Genomic DNA, 19,481 nt, shown 5'->3' with positions numbered 1-19,481 from the left:
TGAAGTTTATCTTCTCGTGCTGAAAATATTTTCACTCGTTTGCTTCGCTCACTTCTGAATATATTCACCACACGAAGATAAACTTCATATCTGCGCCAGTGTTTCCCCTACCATTAGATTGGGGGACGCCCCCCCACACACATTTTAAAGTCCGGAAAAAAAAACCTAGGACTGCAGTTCTACTGTAAAAATTGTTTTAATCATTGTTCTAAAATAAATGTGAAGACTTAAATATCTCATCTCATTATCTCTAGCCGCTTTATCCTGTTCTACAGGGTCACAGGCAAGCTGGAGCCTATCCCAGCTGACTATGGGCGAAAGGCGGGGTACACCCTGGACAAGTCGCCAGGTCATCACAGGGCTGACACATAGATACAGACAACCATTCACACTCATGGTCAATTTAGAGTCACCAGTTAACCTAACTGCATGTCTTTGGACTGTGGGGGAAACCGGGGCACCCAGAGGAAACCCACGCGGACACGGGGAGAACATGCAAACTCCGCACAGAAAGGCCCTCGCTGGCCACGGGGCTCGAACCCAGACCTTCTTGCTGTGAGGTGACAGTGCTAACCACTACACCACCGTGCCGCCAAGACTTAAATACGACGCCTTTAATTGTCTGCTCAAGACCAAATGCTCTGTAATAGAAGCCATAGGGAGGGGTCCTGCAGGTGACCGTCCTCATCCAGCCCCCCCCCCAAAAAAAAAACAGTAAACTGATTAGAAACACTATGCGCACAATTGTGTACAGTACACTGCAAAAAATGATCTCTTAGCAAGTTAAAATATCTTGAAAATAGTTGAAACGATCTAACATTTCCTATAAGAAGAATACAAGACAACAATTCTGAGATTATTAAACCTTGCAACCAACTTATTCTCAGGTGTCTTATCAAGTAAAAATATCTATCCATGCAGCAAGATAATTTCACTCGAATTAAGTAATTTTCTCCTCAAATTCAGTTTGCAATTTTTTTGCAGTGTAATATTCTCTCTCTCTCTCTCTCTCTCTCTCTCTAAATCCCAAAATCTCAACTGAAATAAAGCCTGTAAAACTTGGAATCTTGAAATGTACATGAAATGATCATGTTTGTGGTGTTAAGTTCTTTAAAGTAATTGTTTTATTTTCAACAGACCATGGACCAGTGATATCCATGTCACAGATTCTCTACCTGTCAGTATGGAAAAGTGTATATATAGCAAATGTGAGAATTATTATTAATTATTTTTTACACACAAGTACAGAGACAAACATAGCCAAGTGTGGTTCACGGCCTGCCAGTGTGAAACGACCTTAAAAAATAATCCATGTAGGTACTCACTCTATGGTTGTTTGGTCAAGTACTCCAGTCACAGATATGCCATAGAACCGCTGCATAGCAGCAACTGCTGATTGCATGGCTTTCTCCGAACGCAAGACTGAACTCCGGATGTCATGTGGGAGTAAGTAGCCATAGTTCTTCAACCATGTCTGAGCAGAGATACACAGAGAGGTAAAAATATATGATAAAATTTAGCCACACACAAGCAATACTACAAATATATCTTGAAAGGCATGAAAACATAAGCAATGGCCCTTGATATCACACTTGATGGGAATGACATCAAGAGAATTGATGAACATTATTCACAATGATTAAAACTTCATTGCAATTTATCTCAGAATATGGAGCAAAATAACCCCTAGGAACATGCCTAAATAATATACAAGATCAAGGCTAATAAATTTTCAGCACTGAGAAAAGAGAATGGTAAAAAAAATTCTCCCAGAATATTATTAATTTTATAAAGTCACCATTGCACTCTCATTGGGTGCTAAAAATTCTGCAGTTCTCATACCTACTGTAGAATATAAGTCACTATTGAAGTCTCCTGCTTTCTAGTCTTTACTAGGGCTGGGCAATATAGCTGAAAAAAATTTATCATGATAAAATGTTTCATTTCAGTCAATATCGACAACTAGATAATTCTTAAAGACCTAGTTTTAATAATTATGAGAAGAAAAAAGGTGGACTTTAACCACTTTATTTTAATTACATTTAAATCACCTTTTATCAACAATTTCATCATTGTCTGCACAGTGTTTCCCCACATATGAACTTTACTTGGGTGGGCCACACAGGAATATTATCAGCCACCCAAAATATATTTGGTGATCCATTTTAGCAAATAAGTATGAAGAACAAGAATGTTCTGTGAGCGATAAATAATAATGAGCATCATGTACTGAATCACTGAAAGGAAGTCAAGTCAGTTTATTTGTATCGTGCTTTTCACAATAGACATTGTCACATAGAAGCTTGACAGAAAAATAAAGATTTTAAACATATGAACTAATACATTTATTTATCTCTAATGAGCAAGCCTGAGGAACTGTATTGTACTGGTCAAATAGCTGATCACACGAATGGACAGCTTTCATGCAGTAGACAATTTTAGAATGTACCAAGATAGTACAAAGAACTGGTCATACATTTGTGGCTTTCACGCCACCTCAATTCTCTCTGATCTCAAATCACTGCACATGTTGCATGTTATTTTCAACATTACCATGACATCATGGAACGCTTGAGTCCAGTCAACACATTCAGCTTTTTAAAAGTGCTTTTTTCTAGTCTATTTAACTGATTATTAAAAGGACAGTTTGTGTACATTTGATAATTCTATTTTTGTGTCAGTAATAAATTATTGGATGATTTTTTTTTATTATCAGAAAACACGGATACAAAATTTAAAAGCACCCTGTGACTGTCGCTGATAGATAACATGCACAATTTACTGAGCAGCGTGAGCAGAGCAAATTTCAATCTGGGCAAGCTGAGCAAATTCCGATGTGAGCAAGCAGAGCAGACTCCAGTGCAATCTGGAATCACAAGGCAGAGTATTTTTCTGCCAGCAGGTAATGTTGGCCCTTTCCACCATGATATGTAATGGGAAACACTGCTCATTTTCTTACTACACACTGTTTCTGTTGTTGTCACGTCACTGATGCAACTGAACAATACATCTATTAATGATTGTCTGTCTGCATGTCATTTGTACACTGTCCTGCCAAAAAAAAAAAGTCACGTACTCTAATATTTGATTAGACCACCTTAAGCTTTGATTATAGCATGCATTTGCCATGGCATTGTTTCGATGAACTTATGCAATGTTACAACATTTATTTCAGTCTAGAGTTATATTAATTTTCACCAAGATATGTGGAGGATGGGAGAGTTGAACCACTGTGTAAAGTCTTCTTCAGCACATCCCAAAGATTCTCAGTGGAGTTAAGGTCAGGATTCTGTGATGGCCAATTCCTGTGTGAAAATGATTCCTCATGTTTCCTGAACCACTCTTTCACAATCTGAGCCCTAATTTTATGCCCGTGCCATAAGAGAAAAAAAAATCCATTGATGTGATAACCTGGTCATTCAGTACATTCAGGTCATCAACTGACTTCATTTTATGGCCCCATAATGTTGCTGAGCGTCAAACTGACCAACTGGAGCAACCACAGATCATAACACTGCCTCCAGAGGCTTGTACAGTGGTCATTATGCATGATGGATGCATCGCTTCATGTGCTTCTCTTCTTACCCTGACACACCCATCACTCAGGAATAAAGTATATCTGGACTTATCAAACCACATGACCTTTTTCCATTGCTCCAGAGTCTAATCTTTATGCTCCCTAGCAAATTGAAGCCTCTTCTCCTGATAAGTCTAACTACCAAGTGGTTTTCTTATGGCTACACAGCTGTTTAGTACCAATTCTGTGAGTTCTCATCACACTGTGAGTGTGGAAATGCTCTTAATTTCACTATTAAAAACATAGCTGTGAGTTCTACTGTCGATAGATAGATAGATAGATAGATAGATAGATAGATAGATAGATAGATAGATAGATAGATAGATAGATTTTTTTTTTAACAATTCAACTTCACCAAGCATTTACGTGATCTCTGATCATGGTCAGTCAGGATCTTTTTCCAATCACATTTTTTCCACTGAGTTGATGGTTCACCACTACTCTTCCAGGTTTTAATAATGTGTTAGACAGTTCTTAACCCAATTTCAGTCATTGCAGCAATCTCCTTAGTTGTTTTCTTTGCCTGACGCAGGCTAATAATTTGACCCTTCTGAAACACACTAACATCTTTGCATGAGCATAGGATACGTCTTCCGACATGTTTGTTTAAGAAATGTGAAGATACTCACTGCATCAGTTAGGGGTATAAGAATTGTTGCCAGCTGAAAAGCATTAATCATGGCAGTAATTGTCCAGTCAAAGGCTCTTATGTATTTGCTTATTTAAATCCAAATGGCGACCTTTTTTTGGCCAGGCAGTGTAGCATGCTCCATTACCAAAGGATATGATAGGCTGTTTATGAGCCAGGAAGGGACCAAGCTTGTGGTTTGTTCATGCAACCAAACTTTGCGTATTTGTTAGGTACTTTTCAGGCAGTTTGCATTTAATACATTTAAGTAAAACTATCTAATATTCTATCCAACAATTTTCTCATTACTTCCTGAGATACCAGTGACCCCTTCAGCTCTCCAGACCTGCCTGATGCCCTACTTCTGGTTGGAGTTCTCATCACCTTGCTCTTGCTGAAGATGACCCCATATGGACAGCCTAAAAATGCACTTAGAAACTGTGAAGACAGCTTTGGACTGCAATTGATACAAACGGTTTTGTTATGATGGCTTTGCCATGAACAGTCTTGCACTCAAGTCTCTATCAGTGAACAGTTGATAACTTCATCCAAATAGATTTCATGTTAAAACTTCAATGAATTTCTTGGTTACACAATTGCACTTTTTGACTATATAGGCCTAGCACACGGTTATAGAAATGAGCTATGTATAAATCACACTATCCTGTGTCACCCAGATGAGGACAGGTTCCCTTTTGAGTCTGGTTCCTCTCAAGGTTTCTTCCTCATGCTGACTCAGAGAGTTTTTAATATCCACTGTCACCTTCTGGATTGCTCATTAGAGATACATTTTATAAATTCATATATTTAAAATTTAAATCCAGAATTTAAATATTTCTGCAAGCCTGCTTTGTGACAATGCTCATTGTTAAAAGCACTATACACATAAAATTGAATGGAATACTATGGTCTGTTGTATTACCATAACCATAAAAATCACCTGGTCTTTTTCCATTCTAAAACTGTCCAGTTTTGGTGAGTCTGTGGTCCTGATAGCCTCAGATTCTTTTTTTTTTTTTGGCTGACAGGAGTGGGAACTGATGTGGTCTTTTGCTATTGTAGCCCATCTACCTCAAAGTTTGATGTGTTGTGCATTCTGATGCTTTTCTGCTTACCATGGTTGTAAAGAGTGCTTATTTGAATTATTATAGACCTCCTGTCAGCTCAAACCAGGCTGGTCATTCTCTCTTAGGAACAAGGTGTTTCAGCGTGCAGACACTCTTAAGAAGATGTTTATTGTTTTTTGCACCATTCTCTGTAAACTCTAGAGACTTGTGTGTGAAAATCCCAGGAGATCAGCAGCATCTCAAATACTCCCATGAGCCTATCTGGCGCCAAGAACCAAACCACCAGTTAAACTCTCAGAGATCACATCCCCCCCCGAAGTTTGATGTGAACATTAACTGAAGCTCTTGACCTGCAGCAGCATGATTTTATGCATTGTGCTGCTGCCACATGACTGGTTGATTAGATAACTGCAAAAATGAGCAGGTGTACAGGTTTTCCTCTTAAAGTGACCAGTGAGCGTATACTAAATACCAGGCAGTGTTCTTACATGCATCTTTTTGAACTGCTGTTCATGCTGCATCATAGAACAGCATAACAGACATAAAGTAAAGAGCTATCTGGACTCATTTGCTCACACATGCCCACAACTGGTTAGTGTCCCTGTGATTAAAAGGAGAGAGTGAGTGTATGTCTTCCTTCCCATTCAGATAGCTGAGCCAATTTTTCTTGCTAGGGCCCCAGCCATGGATGACTATGGTACTGTCAGGATTTGAACTGGTGATCTCCCAACAATAGAGTGAAGGCTTTTCTGACACCTGACCATAACATTCATATGTGCTTGCTGAACATCCCATTCCAGATTTAGTCCATCTTTACTGTTACAATAACCTCTACTCTTCTGTAAGGCTTTCCACTAGATTTTGGAGTGTGTTTGTGGGGATTTGTGGATACAGTTACAAGAGCATTAGTGAGGTCAGGCACTGATGTTGGGCGAGATGGCTTAGAAGAAGAAGAAGAAGAACAACAACAACAACTTTATTCATTACACCTATACTTGTAAAATTCCTGTCTGTATTTAACCCATCTGAAGCAGTGAACACACATATACACACACGTGAGCAATAAGCACACACACATACCCAGAACAGTAGGCAGCCATGCTAACAGCACCTGGAGAGCAGTTAGGGGTTAGGTGCCTCGCTCAAGGGCACCTCAGCCTAAGGTCACCCCATGTTAACCTAACCACATGTCTTTGAATTGTGGGGGAAACCGGAACACCCGGAGGAAACCCAAGCAGACACAGGGAGAACATGCAAACTCCACACAGAAAGGCCTCTCTCAGCCGCTGGGCTCAAACCCAGAACCTTCCTGCTGTGAAGTGACAGTGCTAACCACTACACCAGCGTGTCACCATTAGCACTGTTACACCATTGGGGCACAGTCAGCATTCTAGTTCATCCCAAATATGTTCAATGGGCTACACTATCACACAGAAATCTTTGAGCCTCAATGAGAACAAAGTTAGTGCCATTATTGATTTCTGCAGATCCTGTACAGTCAGAGAAGTTAAACAGTTCCTTGGCATGTCAGGCTACTGTAGATTCATTCAGGTCTATTTGAAGATTCCTACAACTGGTAGTGGCCTCTTTCCCTTGGGAATTTGTTGGAGTCAACTTTGTGGGGGCCCCCACCAAAGTCTTCATGGGGCAATAAATACATTCTGGTCTTCATAGACTATTTCACTAAGTGGGTCGAGATCTGCCCAGTGCAGGAAGCATCTACTTGTGTGGCTTTTGCCAGACATGGCACAACAAAACACCTGTCCAGTTTGTCAGCAACATATTAGAGTCAGTATTAAGGGTGATGCGAACTTTTCACAGGTTAACTACAGTCCATCACCCACAATCCAACCAAACAGTCTGAAATGGACAATAAATACATCTATTTTTTTACAGCAAAGTTTATTTTGGTTCTAAACACAGGGAGTGGGACTGTCACCTTTCAGTTATCAGCTTTGCACTGAGAATAGCTCCTCACAATGCAAAAAATGATACCTTAGCAAGTGAAAATATCTTGAACAGTTGAAATGATCTAGCATTTCCTATTAGAAGAATACAAGACACCAATTCTGAGATTATTAAACCTAGTTCTAGATTGCAACCAACTTATTCTAAGATGTCTTATCAAGTAAAAATATCTGTCCATGCAGCTAGATAATTTCACTTGTATTAAGTAATTTTCTCCTCAGATTCAGTTTTCAATTTTTTGCAGTGCATCAGAGCACGACTGCTTCACCTGCCTTCCTCCTGTACAGCAGGGACCTCAACAGGCCACTGGACTTGTGAATGCAACTTGAACTGGAACCTGCATCAGATACTGCGGAAGTCTACAAATCTGAGCTGTCTGCTACACAACACTGTCTTTGTGGGGACCACTGTTTTGTTCATTGGACTGTTGTTCTTTCTAACCACAGTTAGTTGTTTTTCAGTATGGCACAAATGACTAAATAGCCAAAAGTGTAAACACATTGAGTTTCTGATGGGTCCTCTGTTTTTGCAATTTTGCTATGGGCCTTTGTATTCTATGTGTTTTTAAAAATTATGTTTTCAATTGTATGTATACTTACAGAGTGTTGAACTTCAGGATATTGGTTTGGAGTGGGTGCTGTAACCTTTTTTATTTTTATTGTAGCACTTTGTAGGGGCGAGTTGATATGTAAAGATCACTGATTGGATGTTACAGTTTACCAGTCCCCCCAGGATTTCGTGGGCCTTTTTTGTGATTGTCGCGGGCTAAAATGTCTGATGTTGCGGGGGGGGTTCCGAAAAATTGCGATGAAAGTTGCGGTGTTTTTTAGGTTTTTGTTGCGATTACATCGTGGGAGGAAGTGAAAGTTGCGAGAAATTGTTGCGATTTTCTCTTTTTGTGATTAAAATTGAGTGATATGTTAAATATTAAGTTATTACTGAAAAACTATTGATTAAAAAAACAAAGACACTGAGAAATGGTCCTATAAACAACTTTACCAATATAAAAGATTACCAGGACTACAAAAATGCAGAAAAATAGGCTTTACTTATCCAAATGCACCTGTTGGTTCAAAAGTTAAAGTGCAGAGAACCTCACAGCACAACATGAAGTTACCTTAAAATATAATATAAATGCCTCAGCTTTCATGTAAGAAAAAAAAAACTATTAATACTAGTACTGTGTGCAGGCAGTCTCTCCTGAAGACTAAATTGAACAATAATTATAAACTAATAAAATAAATGGCTAGGCTTCATAGAAGAAAAAAAAACAATTTGAACAGAACCTCACAGTATGATGCTGAAGCTGCCTACCCTGGCAAAAAAAAATGTACTTTATTGTATTTAAAGTATATTCATATTTTCAATAGTATATTGAAAATGTACTTACACAAATTGTACTTTTTGTAAATATATAAAAAGTATACTAACATCACGCTTTCACGCTAACACTTTTAACACACTTTATAGAAATATATTATACTAAAATATACTTTAAGTGAAAGTTATGTGCAATTTCTAAAGTGTACTTAGTGTACTAATTTCTAAAGTGTACTATAATACAAAGTACACTTTAATTTGACTAATTAAGCATATATTAGTACATATAAAGTCATATAAAAGTATACAAAATATACTTTAAATTATTCCACTTTAGCACATAAAAGTACACTAAATACACTTCAAGTTGCACTTTTCTACAATTTAATTACAATTAAAATATATTTAGTACAAAATTAGTTGTTCCAAAATAGCATGCCTCAAGTTAACTAATCATAAACACACTTGAAGTATATTGATGATTAGTGTGGCTTCAAGTACACAAAAGTATGCTAAATTTTAGTACACTTAGCACATTTATTTTTCACCAGGGTAAACAATGGAAAATAAAATACCATTTGGCAAAAATGTTGGCATCCATTAATTTCTTGCATTAAGTAAAAAAAAAATAATGTAAAGTGCACGCAGTCTTTCACTGTAAACATAACACACTTTCAGTAACAGAATTTAAGCCGATATAAACACTGACTTGCACATGCTGCTTCTCTTGAATGGAAACACGGAAGTAAGCAGTGTTGCCAGATACTGCTGACGTTTTCCATCCCAAAATATGTTCAAAACCCGCCAAAATGCACTTGAAACCGCCCAATCTGGCAACACTGGAAGTAAGGCGGAAGGTAGTTTGTCGACGTCACCTCAAGACAACGCCAACGATTGGTCAAATTTGCGGGAAAGTTGCGGTGATTGGATATAATTGCAACACTGCCTTGAATTTGCGGGGATTGGTTGAATTTGCATTGAAGTTGCAAATTGCAACATCGCGAAATCCTGGAGGGTCTGGTTTACTTTTGCAGGAGGAAGATGCTTTTCCTGAGCTGACATCACTACTTTGTTACAAGTCTCTTTGTTTCTGTTGAAACCCTGACATCTGCCCTTAATAAATTTAAAAAAAAAAAAACCTATGGTTGAATGTATCAAGTTCCACATCTGGTGTGCATCCTTTCTTCCCCAACAGCTGCCTAGAGTTCACCATATCTCTACATGCTTCCAAATGCAAAAGGACAACATTAGTGGTTGTGGTACTCCGTTTCCGTTTGAGAGTACACTGTGCACATTTTGGCTGCTGCTTCTTTCCAGAGCTTTTTCTTTTTCTGTTTGTATGGTTTGATGTTTGTTCTTTGTTTGAATGTTCTGTCCGCTGGTTGTGGCATAGCTCTGGACCCAGTTTTGGGCATCGGTTTCCTTCAGGCCTGGGTCCACCATGGGTGATGCCTGTGCTCCTGGCTATGGACTACAGTGAACTCATTGCTCTTTTTAACATCAGGGTTGTCCAGCGCTCTGTGGGCTGATGCTTCTGTGCTTGGTGCGGTGTTCCGAGTGATGTTGCCTTTTAGCATCATGGTGGCTGTGCAGGCGGTTTGGGACATACCAGCGCTCTGTGCAGCAGTGCTTCTGTGCCCATTATCTGGATCCATGGCGTGGTGTTCCAAGTGATGTTGCCTGGTGGCATCGTGGCAGCTGTGCAGGCGGTGTAGGACATACCATCATGTGCCTTTTGGTGGGATTGTGGGCAGCTACGCCACTGGAATTACATCCTGATGATCTTTTGGTGGACTTTTTTTTTTTGTAATTGTAAAGTGACTCTGGGTGTGACAAAGGTGCAATACACGTTTAGATTTTATTATTATTATGGCAGCACAGTGGTGTAGTGGTTAGCACTGTTACCTAACAGCAAGAAGGTCCTGGGTTCGAGCCCAGCGGCCGGCGAGGGCCTTTCTGTGTGAAGTTTGCATGTTCTCCCTGTGTCTGCGTGGGTTTCCTCCGGATGCTCCAGTTTCCCCCACAGTCCAAAGACATGCAGGTTAGGCTAATTGGTGGCTCTAAATTGACCGTAGGTGTGAGTGTGAATGGTTGTCTGTCTCGATGTGTCAGCCATGCGATAATCTAACGACTTGTCCAGGGTGTACCCCGCCTCTAGCCCATAGCTGGGACAGGCTCCAGCTTGCCTGCGACCCTGTACAGGATAAGTGGCTATAGATAATGGATGGATGGATTATTATTAATAATAATATACCACTTCACTAATGTGAGCACAAGGACATTGCATGAATTTAATAGCAACTGAAATATGGAAATGCATTTTTCACATCTACAACCCCGATACCAAAAAGTTGGGGCAAAGTACAAATTGTAAATAAAAACGGAATGCAATGATGTGGAAGTTTCAAAATTCCATATTTTATTCAGAATAGAACATAGATGACATATCAAATGTTTAAACTGAGAAAATGCATCATTTAAAGAGAAAAATTAGGTGATTTTAAATTTCATGACAATAACATCTCAAAAAAGTTGGGACAAGACCATGTTTACCACTGTGAGGCATCCCCTTTTCTCTTTACAACAGTCTGTAAACGTCTGGGGACTGAGGAGACAAGTTGCTCAAGTTTAGGGAGAGGAATGTTAACCCATTCTTGTCTGATGTAGGATTCTAGTTGCTCAACTGTCTTTGGTCTTTTTTGTCGTATCTTCCATTTTATGATGCGCCAAATGTTTTCTGTGGGTGAAAGATCTGGACTGCAGGCTGGCCAGTTCAGTACCCGGACCCTTCTTCTACGCAGCCATGATGCTGTAATTGATGCAGTATGTGGTTTGGCATTGTCATGTTGGAAAATGCAAGGTCTTCCCTGAAAGAGACGTCATCTGGATGGGAGCATATGTTGCTCTAGAACCTGGATATACCTTTCAGCATTGATGGTGTCTTTCCACATGTGTAAGCTGCCCATGCCACACGCACTAATGCAACCCCATACCATCAGAGATGCAGGCTTCTGAACTGAGCGCTGATAACAACTTGGGTCGTCCTTCTCCTCTTTAGTCCGAATGACACGGCGTCCCTGATTTCCATAAACAACTTCAAATTTTGATTCGTCTGACCACAGAACAGTTTTCCACTTTGCCACAGTCCATTTTAAATGAGCCTTGGCCCAGAAAAGATGTCTACGCTTCTGGATCGTGTTTAGATACGGCTTCTTCTTTGAACTATAGAGTTTTGGCTGGCAATGGCGGATGGCACGGTGAATTGTGTTCACAGATAATGTTCTCTGGAAATATTCCTGAGCCCATTTTGTGATTTCCAATACAGAAGCATGCCTGTATGTGGTGCAGTGCCGTCTAAGGGCCCAAAGATCACGGGCACCCAGTATGGTTTTCCGGCCTTGACCCTTACGCACAGAGATTCTTCCAGATTCTCTGAATCTTTTGATGATATTATGCACTGTAGATGATATGTTCAAACTCTTTGCAATTTTACACTGTTGAACTCCTTTCTGATATTGCTCCACTGTTTGTCGGCGCAGAATTAGGGGGATTGGTGATCCTCTTCCCATCTTTGGTGGTGTTTACATTAGACCGTATCCGTATCGTTTTCGTCGCGGATGCACTGTCCGTGCACATTAAAACGCCGGGAAACGACTCCACAGGCGGAACAGTTTGAATCCGCCAGGGCCCACGTGTTCAACCCAGTACGTATCTGATCCGGTGCTGTGTAAACATTGAGGAACAAGGATACGCAGTGCTGAGCTCTAGCTGACGTCGTCATTGGACAACGTCACTGTAACATCCACCTTCCTGATTCGCTGGCGTTGGTCATGCCACGTTGGTCATGTGACGCGACTGCTGAAAAACGGCGCGGACGGCTCAGTCCCGAATCACTGCTCATGCGCTTCACTCGTGCGCTCTGTGAGCTGCGCAGGGCCGGAGTGCGCATCCTCCAGAGGGACTCGCTGTTCAGGGCGGAGTGATTTGGAGCGCAGGATGCCTGAGTGCGGAGGAGGAAGCGCTGAGCCGCACTGAGGTTTATTTACACATTTCAACTTACGTGCCGTCTAATTAGTCATGTGATTAGCGTATCCGTGTATTGGCGTTGCTGTGTGCAGGCGAATCGTGTATTGGCGTTGCTGTGTGCACGCGAATCGTTTTAAAAACGTTAATCTGATGATCCGCTGATACGGTCTAATGTAAACACCACCTTTACTTCTGAGAGCCGCTGCCACTCCAAGATGCTCTTTTTATACCCAGTCATGTTAATGACCTATTACCAATTGACCTAATGAGTTGCAATTTGGACCTCCAGCTGTTCCTTTTTTGTACCTTTAACTTTTACAGCCTCTTATTGCCCCTGTTCCAACTTTTTTGAGATGTGTTTCTGTCATGAAATTTCCAATGAGCCAATATTTGGCATGAAATTTCAAAATGCCTCACTTTCGAAATTTGATATGTTGTCTATGTTCTATTGTGAATACAATATCAGTTTTTGAGATTTGTAAATTATTGCATTCCGTTTTTATTTTATGAGTAGCAAGCTGTGTGAGCACAATCGCTATCAGGCGCGTTAAAATGTAAATAACTTTTCTAGAATTTCACCAAAACTCATTGAATTTTCAGCATTGTAAGAGAACTCCCTAAAGTATTATTCAGCAAAACCCCAGAATGATAGCACAAATCTAAAATTTTTAACAGAATTTGAGTTCTTAAAATTTAACGTAATTATGGATGTCACGCGTAACATTTACACCCGTGAAAAATCACTTTGAATGCTGTTTTGAAAGTTTTGATCAAATATTCTCTATAATAAAAAAATCACTTAAATATTATAAACACAAAGACTTTTAATGTATCGAAAAATAATTTTGATAAAGCAAGGAAATTTGGAAGAAAATTTGTTTTTTCTTTTGCTTGTTGTGCGCGTCACGCTACCAAAATCTAACTAACCCCTTCACGAACAATTCCAACTTTCATGGACTTGTAGCGCGAATAAACCTTTCAAAAAATATATATAATACTTTACACCCAGTAAATTAGAATCCTGGTGATTTATATCCTCATAGCTTCAGTAGATCTAGACATTTAGTCGATTTAGTAAATCCCAAACACTGTGAAATGCGCTAGCCATCTATGGTGAGAAGTGCTGCTGTAGTTGAGAAACTCCCATTTCTCCCGCTTCCAACTAACTCAGTGACCCATACCAAAATAACAATGTCACGCTCATCACTTAAGGATGATTTATGCCAAGTTTCACGGAAAAATACAGCGAAATAAACTTGCTAGAAGCATTTTTCAAAATCCCAAACATTATGAAACATTTCTTGTAGGGTTTCAGGTTACAAATTTCGAGAATAGAGAAAGCACGGCATAAAAGTTTGCCACTAAACTCGTGAAAATACTCCATCCTAGCGAGTTTCACAACCGAACTAGGCTACGTGACAGTCCGTGACCACCCAGGAATGTTCTAGAAGGTACACTTCTAGGCACGTGCAATCGAGAAAGACGCCACGTGAAGATAGTAAAGGTAGTATTTCCACTGTCTTATGACGTTTTTGCTTGTTTTAGCACGATAAAACGATAATTTATTAGTTTAACACACCCTTAAAATCACAAACAGTTATTTCAAACGCCCTATTACATTTTTTTCATCATTTGTAATTTCCTATGGAAAAATAAAGCATCACGTTTTGCGAGTTTTACGTCCCTATATATGCAGCGAAGTTCGCATGTTTAATCAGCTGAGGTCATTGTTTGTGTATCACGTTGTCATGCAAAGTGCCGGGAAAAGTGAGCTTATGAAGATTTACCGTAAGAAGAAAGAAGAAGAGAAAAAAGCCAAGAAAAAAGCCTACTATGAGAAAAACCGTGAGAAAATTATCAAGAAATCCAGCGAAAACAGAAAAAAGAAAGAAACCCCAAAATCTTGAGTGTCACGCAATAGCGACAAAGCTCCTGGAGGGAATAGTAGCATGGAAAGAGTAAAAAAAAAATTGACAACGCAAGGTGGCGGAAAAACTAAAAGTGGAGAAAAAGAAGGCACAGAGCAGAGAAAGGTCGAGACGTTTTCGTCAGAAAAAGACAGCTGCTGATGATGGAGAGGAAATTCCAGAAACTTCCGTTTCCATGTTTAGCAGTCGGATGGTGAAAAAACATGCCGTGGACAAAACCAGAAATACTTTGCCCGAAACAGCAGAAAAGACAGCGGAAAGTTTAGACAAAATAATCAGAAGTCCGAATACAAGAAAAGCGCTTCAGAAAAAAGGACTTGTGAAATCTCCAGAAAACAAAGAAGAAATCGAGACCCTCCGCGCTATTGGCGAAGATTTGTCAAGTGGCATAAAGGCAGTGAAAAGCAACAATAAAAGTGACGGCCGAGCAGCTCTAAAAGCCGTCAAATCGCTAGCTTTTGGTGAAAGCATAAAGAAAAAGAAACTGACTTCGAAAGTAGCCAAGCTGGTCTCCTTAGATCGATGATCAGTCAGCAGAGGTATAAAGCGTAGAGCAGCAGTTTTGAAAGGAGATGAGCCAAGTTGGCTTTTTACGAAACGAAAGCCGAGAGTGGACACTTTGTCCGAAGAAACGAAGCAAGCTGTCTGCGAGTTTTGGACTGAAAAAGTGAGCAGGCCAACGGGCGATAAGCGAGACATACTTCGAAAGCGTATTGGCCCCAAACAGTACTTGGAGCACCCAAAACATGTGCTGGAACAAACGCAGAGAGAAGCTTATTTCAATTTTTGCCGTGAAAATCCCGATATGAAGATATCAGTGTGGAAGTTTGAACAACTCAAGCCTTTTTTTTGTGAAAGGAGCCAAAGAAAGGGACAGGAGATCTTGTCTTTGTCGAAAGCACGAAGAAGCTCGACTGGTCTTTGTAGACTGCATGAAATTCAGAAAAGTGAATTCAGAGAGTACAGACGCCGACCAACCACCTGCGTTTTCATCCATTTCTGATGCAGCAGAAGCTACGCTTTGCCCAAGAGGGGAGAATGAATTTCACAAATACAGCTGCCTCAACAGAGCCTGTAACGAATGTGGAACTCGCCTATTCAAGCTTGGAGAAGATGAAATGTCCGAGGAAGGAACCGTGAAGTGGCGGCGATTTGAGTATATACAAACTGGAAAATTACTACCATCCGGGGAGCAGCAGAAGAAAATTGCACTGGTTCAAAAGGAAACCGCACCCAAATAACTTTTCCAATATTTTATCAAGCTGTTAGAAGACTACCCTCATCATCAGTTCATGGCGATCTGGCAGAGAAAACAGCTTGATAACCTACTGGAAAATCTCCCTCTGGGTTATGCAGTTTGCATTCATGACTATTCCAAGAGCTACTCGTGTAGAGGGCAAAATGAAATCCAGTCTCAATATTTTGACATTAATAAGGCCAGCTTACATATCACTATCCTGTTCCGCCATTCCTCTTTGGAAGCTGATGGCTATGAAAGTACTGAGGAAGAGCCAAAGGTGATCAAGGAACATTTTCGTAATAAGTGAAGATCCAGGGCAAGACTACGACGCAGTTCATCATGCTCAGTCACTGATTGCACAGTATCTCACAAGCGACCTCAAGATTGAAGTAAAAAAAAATGCACAAGTTCACTGATGGCTGCGCCGCCCAGTATAAATCGAGAAACTGCATTGGTGATCTTTCTTGCTCTTTTTCCGATTTTTGGCTTCCCAATACAGAGGAACTTTTTTGAAAGGTCACACGCTAAAGGAGAACAAGATGCAGCTGGCTCTCATGTGAAGCAGCAGGCAACCTTTGCAATTATCCGCGGAAGAGCAAACACTACAGATGCTAAAGGACTGTGTGACTATCTTACAGCCTCCTTCTCCACGCCTGTTGCCTCAGCATACCCCTCTCGAAGTTCTTCTGTGAGCCTGAACAAGAGAATTTTCTTTTATGTTCCTGCTGAGGGAGTTGGCACCATAGAAAGATGAAGAGAAGGGCATAAGTTTGTTTTATTGAAGGGGATAAGGAAGCTTCATAGTGTTATCACATCCACCCAGCAACTAAAGATTTTAGTGAGAGAAAGGTCCTGTTATTGTGATGAATGCCTTTTTGAGAATTATGATCAATGTAATTTCAAAGATTTAGTAGATGGCGTGACTGAAGTCAATTTGGAAAGGGAGGGCTCTGCAGCAGTAACACGTTCACAGCACGATGTACCACTAGCTGAAGCTCTACATTTGCACATTGATGACCTAGTCAAGAAGGGAAGCAGTGTCGCTGTTGCCACAGATGAAGACGAGAACTTTGATTATTATCTTCAAGTAACTAGTGATGGACCTGTAACTTCAGAACAAGACATTGTTGATGATTATGGTAGTGCTTTTCAGACAGGCAATAGGGTTCTTCAAGGCCACTTTTTCATCCGAAGCAATATTATAGATATGACATTCAAATTAGATAACAAAAAACCTGCATCTGTTTACCCGGGAACAGTGCGCTACATCTGCCAAGAATTGAAAAAGAAAGGCAAAGGACACAATGAAGTGTATCAGGTAGATATGGCACTGCATGAAGACATTATGGCCCACATGTAAAAACCCTTTTGAAATTGACATGAATTTGTTTTTGTTTTCAACAAAAATACAGTTAGATATAGCAATAAATAGAATTTTTCGTGACCGCAATGCATTATGGGTAATCATTAAAATGCTGATTTCAAGGTTAAAATGGGTAAAAACAACTAATTTATATAGATATTGTAAAAATTGTGCCTAATAAAGTTATTTCAGTACATAAAATCAAAACCTGAATTTTTAAATTTTTTTCCCTATGTTATGCCATCGTGCATCTATAGCATGCTAATCATCATTTACAATTTGTACTTTGTCTCAACTTTTTGGAATTGGGGTTGTATGCTTATGACTAGTCATGTATGTTGAGTACTAATGTTATATCTGATATGGGCAATTCCATGGGTAACTGACACAACATTCAGAGGGTTTAAAATTAAACTGTGTGGCTATTATAGAAAGAGCAAACTCAAACAAATGTATGATGACTTAAGGCCCAAAGGCCATCTTGGACAACACAGAGTTTTTCCCAGATATGAATAATTTATTTAGTGGCATGCAGATAACATTGGTAACTGACGCAACTTCAAGAATTCAACAACTGTCCCAAGAGCTACCAGCAACCACATTGTGAAGTATGTGGACAACACAACAGTGGTGGGCCTTATCAGGGACAATAACGACCTGGCCTACAGAGAGGAGGTGGAGCAGCTGGTGGGCTGGTGCAAGGAAAACAACCTGATCCTGAACATGGACAAAACTAAAGAAATCATTGTTGACTTCAGGAAAAACCAACCCAGCCACGCTCCACTTCTCATCAACAACATGACCATGGAGGTGGTCAATAGCACCAAGTTCCTGAGGGTGCACATCACAGACAACTTCACCTGGTCTGTGAACACTGCGTCACTGGTCAAGAAGGCACAGCAACATCTGCAGTTCCTGCGTAGGATGAGGAGAGCCCACCTGTCCCCGCCCATCCTCACTACATTCTACAGAAGCACCATAGACAGCGTTCTAACCAGTTGCATCTCTGTGTGGTGTGGAGGCTGCAGTGCCTCTGACTGGAAGAGTGTGAGGAGAGTGGTGAGGGCAGCAGAGAAAATCATTGGGACTTCTCTTCCCTCCATTCAGGACATTGCACCAAGGGGCTGCATGTCTCAATCCAGAAACATCATCAGTGACCCCTCACACCCTCTTTATGGACTGTTCTCACCTCTGGCCTCTGGAAAGAGGTTCCACAGCATTAGGTGCAGGACCACCAGGTTCTGAAACAGCTTTTTCCCCCAGGTCACCAGACTGCTGAACTCCAAACCCAAACTCTAAACTTCTATTTATAACTTGAACATTCCTAATTCCACAGGTCACTTTATACTATTGCACTTTATAATGTTTTTGCTGCTGCATAATTTAATATAATACACTTCATATTTAATTCTGTGCTGAGCCAAATTGCAACGAAATTTCGTTCGGTGTACACTTGTTGCATAGTGAATGACAATAAAGGTTGTCTAAGTCTAAGTTGTCTAAATCATTTGCGTATCAGACCAGGATTAAATTAAAGTCTGGTTAAGATAATTTCAACCGAGATTTTGAGGACTCAAATATTTTATAATGCAAATATAAATTATGTCTAATAATTTATAATTGTAATTTGCCCCTTTTCTATAAAATGAGTATTATTATTATTAAACATGGAATGACTACTGCATGAGCAGAACTTCTGGGCAGTTTGTCAGTCTGCAGGTGGTGAATAAAGGCCACTAAAGATTTGTATTTCTCATTTACATTTACAGGGTTAGATCTTAACGCTAGCCCGTGGCTAGTGCAGATAGCCACGGGCTAGTGCAAAATCTCTGCTACTAGCCTGTGTTGGCTAGTGCAATAACTTGACATGGGTGTGGCCATCTTGAATCACGCAAAATCTGATACAAAATCTTTTAGCTCATTCTATTTATTGTACATGGTGTAATGCATTGTTGCTGAACATTACTGTCACAGTTCATTGACACAGGTTGTAACTGCGTACCATGATGAGTGCCTAATTTGCCAGACCTACCACAAGGTGGCACCACCATTCAGCACATTTAATATTCTGTAAGAGTAGGTGGCAGGGCAGTGGGGGCTGATGTCAGCCATGTTTGAAAAGTTTTGAGATGTGAGTAAGAGGAGATTTGCACTGAATTTGCAAGACAGCATAGTTTTTAACTGGCCTATCCATATGGCCAGTGATTCTGAGTGAATGAAGCATAACCTTGTGAGTATGAAAATTCAAGATGACTCCAAATCAGTCAGTTTTTAGAATTGAAATACATGTCACATTGTGCTTGTATGGCTACTTAACTGTAAGCAATGACTACCTCTTCTATACTTCAAAGTGACAATTATGGT

At 40.1% G+C, this 19,481-nt stretch overlaps 1 protein-coding gene across 1 annotated transcript in view; it reads right to left on the bottom strand.

The window, feature by feature from the left end:
* mmp24 (matrix metallopeptidase 24) overlaps positions 1-19,481 on the bottom strand; it is a 330,415-nt gene that overhangs the window by 215,273 nt on the left and 95,661 nt on the right. The window contains exon 2 of the mRNA XM_060919130.1: positions 1,326-1,474. Within this exon, the coding sequence (XP_060775113.1) occupies positions 1,326-1,474 (149 nt within the window). The remainder of the gene's footprint in view (positions 1-1,325; positions 1,475-19,481) is intronic.

This window comes from Neoarius graeffei, chromosome 4, assembly GCF_027579695.1.
Source record: "Neoarius graeffei isolate fNeoGra1 chromosome 4, fNeoGra1.pri, whole genome shotgun sequence".
Lineage (NCBI taxonomy): Eukaryota > Metazoa > Chordata > Actinopteri > Siluriformes > Ariidae > Neoarius > Neoarius graeffei.
This window is presented reverse-complemented; position numbering and strand designations above follow the sequence as displayed.